The sequence below is a fragment of the Panonychus citri genome, unplaced genomic scaffold (assembly GCF_014898815.1).
Source record: "Panonychus citri isolate SS breed McGregor unplaced genomic scaffold, ASM1489881v1 Contig00104, whole genome shotgun sequence".
In the NCBI taxonomy this organism is placed as follows: Eukaryota; Metazoa; Arthropoda; class Arachnida; order Trombidiformes; family Tetranychidae; genus Panonychus; species Panonychus citri.
In genome coordinates, this window is record NW_026515509.1 from 1567002 (window position 1) to 1579508 (window position 12507).

General features: G+C 29.8%; 1 protein-coding gene across 2 annotated transcripts in view; it reads right to left on the bottom strand.

Annotated features, from left to right (window-relative positions):
• Nucleotides 1–12507, bottom strand: part of LOC128389125 (RNA-binding protein Musashi homolog Rbp6-like) — a 35640-nt gene that overhangs the window by 3718 nt on the left and 19415 nt on the right. The window contains exons 4-10 of one of the 2 annotated variants that reach the window (XM_053348647.1): nt 11388–11472; nt 11115–11298; nt 6986–7068; nt 5467–5551; nt 4923–4955; nt 1635–1672; nt 1151–1276 (exon numbers count right to left, since the gene is read on the bottom strand). In XM_053348647.1, coding sequence (XP_053204622.1) covers nt 1151–1276; nt 1635–1672; nt 4923–4955; nt 5467–5551; nt 6986–7068; nt 11115–11298; nt 11388–11472 — 634 coding nt within the window. The remainder of the gene's footprint in view (nt 1–1150; nt 1277–1634; nt 1673–4922; nt 4956–5466; nt 5552–6985; nt 7069–11114; nt 11299–11387; nt 11473–12507) is intronic. The other variant, XM_053348648.1, reaches the window with a different exon arrangement.

Genomic DNA, 12507 nt, shown 5'->3' on the forward strand with positions numbered 1-12507 from the left:
TGATTATGAAGGAGGATAAGGATGAGGATGAGGATGGAGAGAGAGAGAGAGAGAGAAGTTAAATTGACAATTTACAATTTAATTCAATTGTGAAGCCAATTGTATATGTAATTAAACAATGGATTGAGAGAGGCAACAACAATTAACAGAAAGACAGAAAAGTTTTTGATGAGATTTAATGATTTGATTATAATTTGCATTGAACAATTGGTTGACAATTTTGTTTGTTGATTTAATTTAAATTGTATTGTTAACCATCATCATAATAATAATTATATATGACTTTCAGCATATTGATTAAAAGAAAGGAGAGAGAGAGAGAGAGAGAGAGAGAGAGAGAGAAAAGTTAATCAATAAATCATATAAATAATAGTAATTGAGTTAATCACAATTAGGCAAATCATGGTAATTGTATTGCTTGTTAATTTTGTTGAGAGATTTTTTTTTAAATCTTCTTCCATGTTAATTATTTTATAGCCTTGTAATTGATAATCGATTGATTTTTTTGTTATCTCTTTGTTTTTGGTTGATTTTCATGTAATTTTTTATGTTGTTGTTGTCAAATGATCAAGAAGAAGAGGATGATGATGATGATAATTATTAATAAGGATGAAGATGAAGATGATAAAAGAGAGAGAGAGAGTGAGAGATAAAGAGAGATGAGGGATGAAGATGAGAGGATGAAGATAATGAAAGAGAAAGATAAAAGTAGATCAATAAGAGAGATAAAATTAATGAAAAAAGAAAACTGTTTGTGGTGATTTTTTGGGTTTCTCTTTTTTTTGGGTTTTTTTCACTTCGAAAAAGAGGAAACAACTTTGAACATTTGCAATTAAAACAGCAAATTGCATAGTTAATAAATTGCGATTTAATTTGATTCACTGTGTGTGTATAGACTTTTGTTTTCTTGTAAGTGTGTCTGTTGTTTGGGTGTTTGTGTTTGTGTTTTTGTGTGTGTGTGTGTGTGGGGTTTTGTATGTTTGTGTTGTGTGTTTTTTGTTTTGTTTTGTGTGTGTGTGTGTGTTTGTGTAATTTACACTTGGCCTAGTTACGTTTTATCATAATTGTTGTAATGCGGCAGCGGCGGCGTGCACATTGTTGATATGGTCCAAAGGTATGCAGATCCCTTGTAGTTGATTGAGAGTCATACCTGCAAAGGGATACCCGAAACCAGGGTAACCTGGATAACCACCACGCCCTGCGTAACCAGCATAGGCTCCAGGGAATCCTGGAAATAAGGGAACTGATGTGGAAGGAGACAAGGACTTGAGTGAATCTGAATTGAAGAGAGAGAGAGAGAGAGACAAGATGATGATAATGGATGAGAAATAAGGAAATGATTTGATAGTCAATTGGAATACAAGGAACAACGAAAAAAAAAGAAAAGATTATCATCATTTTTCATCATAATCATCATGTTGGAATGATGGAGAAAGAGTCAGATTTATCTCTCCCAATCTTTTCTATTGGGTGTGGTTTCAAATTGATTAGAAATTGAATTGATGATGATTATGATTATGATGATAATCAAATCAAGTGTCGTTGTGTTATTATTATCAAAATGATCAAAAAAAAAGAGAGAGAGAGAAACTTTTACAATCAAATAAATTGTTGTTTTCTCTGTTTAATTTTACCTTTTCATCTTCGAGATAATCATCGCAAGGGTAAGACACTAAATTGGGTGGGAGATAAATTGTTCATTCAGATTCTCAGGTAATTCTTAATTGTTAATCATCTACTCAATTTACTCAACAATTTAATGATAACCTTTTCCTATTATTACTTTCATTTGACTAAAAATTAACCAAAACTTTCACATAAACTAAATGACACTTTAATTATATCAAAAAGTTTTAAAATAAAATCATTTTCTCAATATTATCAACTAACTGAAATATTAATTCTGATCGATATTGATTTGAATTTTTGTTTTCTCTAGTTAAATATTACTTATATATTGATAATCTAATATATTATTGATTGATTGATTGATTGATTTGCTATTGTTGTTATTTGAATTGAGACACGATAGTTAGTTAAATATTAACAATGTTATATTAATGTTATTTAATTATTTATCAATTTGGTTCTTTCAGTATTTTGATATTAAAAACAACAAGAAAAAACCAGGTAAAGGTTAATAGTAATTGTGTAATATGAATCAATAGATTAAATCAGAATCGTAGCCACACCTAATGGTGTCAATTAATCATCAAACAATGATAATTAGATTAATCAACATCATTCCATCATCATCATCATCACCATGATAATCATAATGATTACCATTAATTGACGCCCATGATGATGAAAATTTTGTACATTTTCATGATAAAAAATAATCAACAATCACTTAATCAGCTGATGGAAAAGGTAGAGACAGAAATTAAATTGGTAATCGATTGTCGATTCTTCATTTCATCCAATGTATCAGGAATAAAGGAGAATCAGTTAATCATTAACATAATCAACAATTTAAAAAGAGAATTAGAATTAATAATGGATTAGTATCATGTTAATCTAACACTGGATATAAAACATGATCATCATCATGATATAATTGAACATTAATGTTTGGGCATTTCAAATGTTAACCATTAATAAGGTTAACATTTATTTTCAATCATCTAATAGGAAATGTATCATTGTTATTGTTGATTTTTATTGTTATTGTTATTGTTATTATATTATTATCATCATTATGATGATGATGATTACATGTTAACAACAATTACATGTAAATTATCACAAACACACATAGTTAATAGTAATCATCAATTAATCAGAAACAAAAGCAAACAACAAGCTAATCAGGTAAATATGATTTACTATCAACAGAGATATATAATTTATTATTATCGTTTACTTACTCATGAAAATATCAATATAATTATGTAGATATAAAGTTAATTGTTATACTATAAATAGATGTGTGTATTTAAATTGTTACAGTAAATGTGAGGTGTTAATGATTGATGATTAAACTTAATTACAAGCAATTAAGATTAAACTTGAAAAAGGTGTTGAAATAAACAAAAAAAAATCAAAGGTAAATCAAGTAAATTGAAGCGTAAGTTTTAATAGCGTGAAAAAAATCAATCAATTAACTTTAACATTCACCATGAAAATCATCATCATGTTGGAATCATGCTGAAAATGAGATTCCTGTGAGTTGAATATCTTTTCCCAATCTAAATTGATTCCAAATTCTGAATTCTATCTCTTATATTTTCTCTCTCTCTCTCACTCACTCACTTTATCTCTTCCTTTGGTGTTACTTGAAAAGGTATTAGATTAACAACAGGAAAGGAAATAAAAAAGTTTTCAATCTGAAAGTGGAACCAGATAAAGGCGTTATTGGTCAAGAGTGGATATTTGAATGAATCATGATCATCATTTCAATGGTTCTGTAGTGGTTGTAAGTTAAAATACCATGAAAATAACCAAGGTTATAAGATGTAATCATGATGATGATGATGATAAAATTGAATGAGCCTCATATACTAGAAAACTGTGAAGTAATTTCAAGATGAAAAAGTTGCTACTACTTTTATATCAGTTGAGGAACCATTGAAAACGGTAATGAGTTTGTTGCAGTTTTTTTTGACACAATTTCAATGGACTATGATATTTATTTGTGTCTTTGATTTTAAATTGTTACACTATTGTTTTATGATGAGGAGGAAGATAATGATGCTTATCATCATCATCATTATCATTTTATCATTCAAAAAGAGAGAGAGAGAGAGAGAGAGAGAGAGAGCTAGCAAACTTTCCAGGAGATGGGTGGATGTTTGATTCTAAAGAGAGAGAGAGGAAAAGTTCTGATTCAATTCTTAACACAAAACGATAAAAAGGTGGAGTTCATGTGAAACTATTAAATCACTTTAATCACTGATCCAATATCCAACTGATTGTTGTTTGACCATCGTAAACTTTAATTGTAACAATACATTATCAAGTCATTAGTATTATCATCCTCTCTCTCTCTCTCTCTCTCTCTCTCATACACTTACTGTTATTGTCGTGATACTTTCTCTCAATTCTATTCATGATAATTTATTAATAGAAATTATAAAGAATAAAGAAAAAAAAAGTCAATCTCTTAATGAGTCTTGAAACAAATTTCAAGATAATTTAGAGCAAAAATCCATTCAGTTAACCTTATCTTTTGTTGTTCTTGTTGTTTTTCTGTCTTTTTATTTACATCATTTCCGTTTCCTGATAAATGAAAATCATCATCATCATAAAAATGTTGAAAAAAGTTTTTTTTTATATAATAATAAAAAGGCTGTTACCTTAACCGAAAACTGTTCATGATAATATTTTCATGAAAATAATATCATTAGCTGAAGGAAGAAAAAGAAGAAAAATTTTCTGAATCATGATAATGATAATTAACTAATTAACAATTACATTAATTACCATATATAATAGCAGAAAAATGGATAAGCAAAAACAAGAAACAAAACAAGAAGAAGCAGAAAAAAACATAACTTGATCATCATCTTCATTCATCAAGCCATGAAAATGATTCATTGAATATTGATTATCCACCACAATGATTAACATGGAGACATTATCATCATTATCATCATAAACAGTTAACAATGATGATTAATATCATTTAAATTTGAATCTAATTGTCAACAGGGAAATGAAATAAACTCAAAGTAATAATGGTAAACATTTACAGTAGCAACAAGAAAATAATGTAATAAATGTTGTATTAAAAGTGGAGACTGGGACTTGACTTGGGAGTGAAAATGAAAGTATTTCAAAGGTCAGGAAAAGGTTATCATTATCATGTTAAGGTGAATTTCATCATGAAATGTTTACCCTGCGATTCAAATCATAATATGAAATTTAGGTAATATTAAATTGGCTTGTTGAGACAAGTTAAATTGGTTAATGATACTCACCATCAGTGATAGGACCCAAGGGCCATACTAAATCTGTTTTTAAGAGAGAGAGAGAGAGAGAATGAGATGGAGAGAGAAAGAGATGAGAAGATGAGAAGATGAAGATGGAGATGGAAAAAAGAATCAATAAGAAAATAATAAGGTGTTGAAATGAGAAAAGAATGGGAGAAAAAAGTTCTCTCCATGTGAGTTTCATGTAATTATTTTTTGTCTAAAATTGAATCAAGAAAAGTGCGAAATAAATTATCATGATGAATTTCATGATAATAAGTGTTGATAATAAGAGTTAAATGTTTATCATATTGTTGTTTTTTTTATCGTTTTGTTGTCATGTCTCTTGGTTGATTGTGATAAATTGATGTGTAAAAAGCGAGTGGGAGGTTAGGGTATGAATGATTAATATGCTCAGAGGTTTGGAATGAGACACACCAACAACAATGGGAGAGAGTGAGAGAGAGAGATATGGGGGAAAAGTTCTTTCGTCGAAATAATAAAATAAAAGATAACGGTAAAAAATAAAATTCTATTTTCCATTTAAACTTACCATAGGCACCTCGACCCGCTCCACGGCCTCGAGCTACGCTATTAGGCATCATTACTTCTTTGGGTTGAGCTTTTTTACATTCAACCTGAAGAACAGGGTGAAAATTGAACAATTAAGACAACAATTAGTTCCTGAAAATGTGTAATCAATTTAAACCTTTATTAGGTTAATTATCAGCCCACAGGGGAAGTTGGAAAATTCAATCAACAGAATTGAGTTATGATAAAATTAACAAGAAAAAGTTTCAATTGTTTTCCATCAACAGATTAAGATGAATTTTATTTCATCATTATTAACATTATATACTCATCATCGTGGTCATTGAAGATTAGCTTTATATCATCATTATCATCCTGATTCATTCATTTATTTCCTCATGATAATTAGACTACCTTTTAATTAGTGAAACTCCTCTGTGGTCATTTAAATTACACCAATGGTCATTTTTCATCTTCCATTTCATTCACTCAACAACATATTCATTAGAAAAATTTTTTTTCCTTCTCTTCATTGTCTTTTTTGATGATTTTATTATGATAATGATGAGTGAGGAGAGAGAGAGAGAGAGAGAAGAGCAAGAGGAGGAGCTGGTTAGGGGTGGAAGATGATAATATAATGAAAAGATTATATAATAACCCTTATTATCATCATCTTCACTCCCAGTTGATTCTTAGCCTTTTCAGATCAACCAAAACAACGCGAGTAAAAAAAGTAGATGCTTGTTAACATTTTCAAGGATTCTCTTGATTCTTTGCTGAATTTATCTTCTCGTTCAGAATTATTATCATATCATCATCATCATCATGCTATGCATTAGAAATTCTGGTAACGAACTCAGAGGAAATCCTTTTGGTTGAGAGAAGGAAAAATTACCTTTCGAAAAAGAGAAAGAGGTGAATTGCGTCATTCTTAATTCTCATCATTCTCTATTATGAACTTCTCTCTCTCTCTCTCTCTCTCTCTCGATTTTATCTTCCTTCTCAGATTTCAAGATATCATCATCATTACTATTCATCCTCTTGGCTTTGATAGTTTTTCAAGTTCATGATAAGACTTAAGGGTTAAAATGCTGGTAAAAATGATCAATTTGTTTCTTTCATCACCATGATAATAATCATCATGGAAAAACAATAAAAAGTAATATCAACATTTTCCCAGTTTCACAAAATCATTTCCACTTTGGAAGAGTGGGTTAAAACCAACAAGAGATTAGCTTTAATTCCTGTAAATAAATCCACCATGAGCATGATAATGAGTATGATGAAAATAACAGGGCAAAAAAAAAGGAAGAAGCTGAAATTTCAACTTGAAACTTGAAACTTGAATATCTACTTGAAAAGTAGAGGTTCATAAACAGTGAGTACTACTTGATGGTGAGAAAAATATTTCTTCAGGGAAACAATTGAAATTTTATATTCCCTCCCATGGATTGATGAAACTTTCACCGAAAACATATAAAAGCATAAATAGTTACTAATTTTTCACTGACAATTAGTTGATTGTCAACTTGATTACTTACCATTTTACTATTAATCTCATGGAAGTGAATTTCACAAACTTTATCAACTACATCTTCACACTCGAATGTTACAAAACCAAAACCTGGAAAGGGAAAAAATAGAAAAGTTAATTGAATTAATTAAATTCTATTAATTAATCGATTTGATGGTCAGTTGGTGATTATTATAATAATAAACATTTAGAACTTTTTATAACTGTTCTTTTTTTCTCTCCAAAAAAGTACAGTTAGTTCGAAAAATTTCTGCTCATCTCAGTCGAAATGGAAGAAAAAAAAATTATATTTCTTTTCTTTGAATTCGAGATGATATTGAACTGGAAGGAAGATGAAGATGGAAAATGATGAGAAGGGTAATCTTATATTATCGAATTGAAGAGAAGACTTAAAAATGTAAACTGATTATTCAAATAAATTCTCGAAAGAGAATAGTCAAGATTAATAGAAGATGAAGATAATGATGACGAAGATAAGGTAGAAAATTCTAATTCATCTCAGAACTTTTTTCTTCTTCTTCTCTCTCTCTCTCTCTCTCTCTCTCTATTCCGTTAGAACTTTTTTCTTTTCCCCTGTCTTCTTCATCTTCACACTTGGATCGTGTTCTCATGACAAGGAAATACACTTATTCAGGACATGAGTTATATCGTCTTATAAGAAGATAGATTAAGGGGGAAAAGGAAGAAGAAGATAAAGACTGACAAAAAGACAGATATTCTCATCTTCATTAGATGATGATGATGATGATGAGAGTAGAAAAGATAAAAAAATAAAGTCGATTCACAAGAAAATAATCTTACATCAACATCTTAATATTGGATCTATGAGATTTTCAATCTCTATCCCCTTTATCATCATTATCCTCATCATCTTATAACACTTTGATGTATATACATTTATAATACAATCATAATTTGAATCATGTCATGATAATAATAATATAAGTTATATAAAGTTGCTGATATCTCATGATGATAATAATAATGATAATACCCATGCTAAGGATACATTGAAGGTGGAGGATAAGTTCAAGTTAAAAGGTGGGAGAGAAATTTATCTTTATAAATTATTATTATATATCAAGTATCATTTTATCATTTAAGTGAGAAATGTATTTCTTGTCATCATCATGATCATGATGAAATTTCATGATAAAATTGCATAAAAGAAAAACAAAATTAGCAATATCAAGAATTGCCCAAAGTAAATGTCGATCAAAGGAGGTAAAAATTATTATCATCTTCTTAAATATTATTAATATCATCATCAGGGATCTAGGGAGTGACAAATTATCCTGAGCCTCCAAGACAGGAAAGGGTAAGTAAAAGTGGAAGATGAAGAGAGAGAGAGAGAGAGAGAGAGAGAGAGACTGAAAATGGTGATGAAGATAAGGACGATATCTTTAATATTCATCCAAGATGATGATTATCATCATCGAGTATTAGATATTTTTTGATGACTTTCATGTAATTTTTTGTTGTATCCCCATGAAAATGATAAAATGTCGACTTGAAACCCTTTGATTTTTTGACTTTATCATCATTTTCTCATCAACTTATCTTCCAACTCATCATCTCTTGGGATCATTTTGAATGTTACCTTGATTGTTACCTGAAGATTAAGTTTGTCTATCATGAAGGAAAAAGGGAACAAGAGAAAAAAACAAAACAGATCACTTTTGGAAGACTAAAAGTTCATCAAGATTGAAGATTTTTTTTCTTCTTCTTCGTTTCCATAATAATAACATGATGATGATTCTCTTAATTGAATCGGAACGTGATTATTTACTGGGAATGATAGAGAAACAATTTTAACAGACACATATGAATAAATGTGTTCGAGACTGAGAAATAAAAGAAGAGAGAGAAAAAAAGTTCTGAGAAAAAGTTCTATTCGAAATTCAGAATAGAGAAAAAAACACTTCCATTACAACTTCTATCTATTTCATCGAGTTTCCTCTGTTTTTTTACCTGAACTGATTCGAAATTTTTTCTCTTCTTCCTGAGATTTGGAGTCAACTTTTCCTCTCTTTCTCTTCAATGAGTAACTTTACCTCTCACTCTCCCCCTGGTAAGATTGTGGGTGGTTAATAATGATGATGATGCTCATGATGATGATCAGGTTAAATCAACCATTGAAAATGTAGGTTTTCATGTGGAGAAAAATTGAACCGGAAATTAAAAAAAAAAGTTCAATCCACGAGGTGAAAAAAATGATCATCATGAGAAACTTGATATAAGATTGAAATTGAATGATGAGTGAGAGTGGGAAAATTTCATGAAAATTTTTCACTTCCTTTGTTTTGGATCCTTCATCATCATCATCACCACTGAAATGAAAAGAAAAAGTTGAATCTCTTCCTGAATTCATGATGCTTTTCATGTGACTGGTCAATAAATGGAAACTAATTATTACACCAAAATGATATAAACTCAAGAAATCAATCCGATAACCATGGAAGTTGAATCATGCATTAATAGCTGTCGATAAAATTGAATAGAAATCGAGGAAAAACATTCACATCGAATCTCAGATTTTCTCTCTCTTTCTTTTCTTATTTCATCTTCTCCCATCATCATCATCACCATCATCATCTTTAGATGAAGAGTGGAAATATTTCTACCCATACAACCCAACTAACCTTCCCTGAATCTACACACCCTGTAAATCCTGTCAGTTCATTATGATGATCATCGAGTCAATCAGAATCGTAGAAGGAGAAAAAAAAAGTTCTTATTGATTCAATTCTGTCAAAACTGTTAACAACACACAGGGATAGACAGGGGGAGTAAGAGAGATAGACTGAAGAGAGAGAGAGAGAGAGAGAATAAAGATAAAATTGTAGTTCTGGATTTCAGGGTGAAAATGTTCATCATGATGATGGTGTTTCAAGAAAAACTGAATCCAGAACTGAGTATAATGATTAGGATATATAAGGAACGAGAGGATATGCAGACAAGAATGGAAAAGAAAATAACATTCACCAAAAGAACTCGATATGTATTAGAACTCGATGTTTCTTTCCTCATCTTATTTTGCCAATAAAAACACAAAGTTTCAACCTTTAAGCTATCAGATTCACTAACTCACCCAAACTCACTCACACTCACTGAATGAAATGTAACATAAACATGATAGGCAATCAAATAAACAACAATCAACGCTTCTTGTTATTATTATCACACACATACACTCAACTACATAACAATCAAGATAATCATCATCATCTCTATTAACAGTAAATTTACAATATCGGAAGAAGAAAAAAAAACATGTTCAGTAAATATAATGGTAACTTGAAGATGGAATATATTTTTTTCATCAAGTTCCATCTATCCGATTCCAATAGAATCAAATCAATTGGAACAACGAACTAGAGAGATAGAGAGAGAGAGAGAAAAGGTTCATTGATGAAGATGATGATGATGATTCAAGCAAATCATAATCTTCATCCTCATCATTATCATCATGGAAAGTGAAAGTATCTTATTTCACTTTCTCTTCTCATTTTATTGTATTTACATTAATCTTCCCATTGGAAGAGACCATTAATCAAATTTCATCGAGTCGAATAACCTTCACTTAGAATCATCATTATTCAGTTTCATTTTCTTCTTCATCTTCTTTCTACTTTTATCTTCCTCCTCAATCATCATCATCATCATCATCGTCTAAATAACAGCTCATCATGAAGATGAGGAAAAGGATTAATGGACCAGCAAACAAGAAAACTTGATTTTTTTTACCTCATCATCTTCATGATGATCGCAATGAGAATCAGCATCTTATTTATAATGAAAGGTATTTACCTTTCCATCAGTATCATTCAATGGGAGTAATAATAATAATCATCATCATCATCATGGAATTATTCCCGATAAACATTTACCAGAATTGAGAATTAAGATTTGCATCAAGATACAATAAGATAAATTGATTTGAATCTTAATTTTGTTCGTGAAAATGTTCATCATTATTCATTTATGACGAAAGTTTTTCATTTAACCAGATAAACAGAGAAAAATAAATGATTCCAAGATGAAGTTCATGAATTTTTCGAAAAAAAAGTTCTAAAGTTTTCTTATTATTTTATGATATTTCTTTTTTCTGTTTGAGTTTCGCTTCTTATTCTTACCTCGATGGCGATTCGTTTGTTTGTCAAACATTAACATTGCATCTTCGATTCTACCGAACTGAAGAAAATAGTTCTTAACATCTTCGAGTGTTGTTGGTGCTGAAAGACCTCCGACGAAAATTTTCTTCGTCCGCGTCACCATTTTCGGATGTGCTCTCTTTGGAAACGCGACTTTTGGATCAATCTAACGATAAAAAGAAGAGAGAAGTCAAACTTTTAGAACAAACTGGAAAATCAATCGAACCAAGAAAGTTTTTGTTCGAACTTTTTTACCTTTTTACCATCCAATTCGTGAGGTCCATTCGCTAAAACTTTATCCACACTCGAGGAATCTGTAAACGTCACAAACCCAAACCCTCTAAGGGAAAAACAATTAGAAAAAGAAATAAAAAATTAATTTGATAAACTTTAATTCTGCTTATTCATTGTTAATTGTTCCGGAAATACAATTTAATCTATCATGGTAATCATGATCATCATGATGATAATGTTGATTCAATGTGTTTCATCACGCCTTTCAAATGTCCTTGGATGATGATGATAATCACCATTGATTTAGTTGATTAATTGAGTCTAATGTATTATTCAATATCAAAAACTTGTAATCAATTGCAATTAGTTAATTGTTTACATTGAGGACAAAGAAATAGATAGATAATTGATAAATCAATTGGCAATTGATTAATTGTATCAATAATTTGTTTGTTTATCTCTCTCTCTCTCTCTGATTAGTCTGATATGTGTTGTAATTATAATCAAGTTAAAACCAGATTAATTCAGATGAGATTATAATTATATGATAATAATTACATATCTTAGTACAGATTTACCGGTAAATCAATTGACTCAACTTGACTTTTTGAAGAAATACACAATTAAAACTAATCCAGTTTAAAGATCAAAGGAAGAAGTGAAAAATTATCAGATGATGATGATGAGGATAAGGATGATGAGAAATCAGTATCATCATTTTAATGAGTTTTCTTAGGGTTAAGATTAATAACAATACGATTTTTTTTGTTAATCCTCATCTTCCATGCATCTTACCCACCCCACCGTTGATTATGATCATCACAAAAGCAAAGTGATTGAGAAAATGATGAAGTAAAAAAATAACACAAAGTTGAATAAACAAAAGATAAATAAATAGGCCTCAGGCTATTTACTTATTTACTGTTTAGATGCAATTTTCTTTCTGGTTAATCAGTTAAGAAGACACATTAACAATATGAACATCATCATCATCGTCTTTATCCTCATCCTTTTATCATCACTGATTAACTTTAGCCTTTAATTAATACCAAACAATTAAACTAATACAATTGTATGTTGTAAAAAAAACAGGTAAGTGATATTTTAATGAAATATCAAATATTATCAACATCTTAACAAG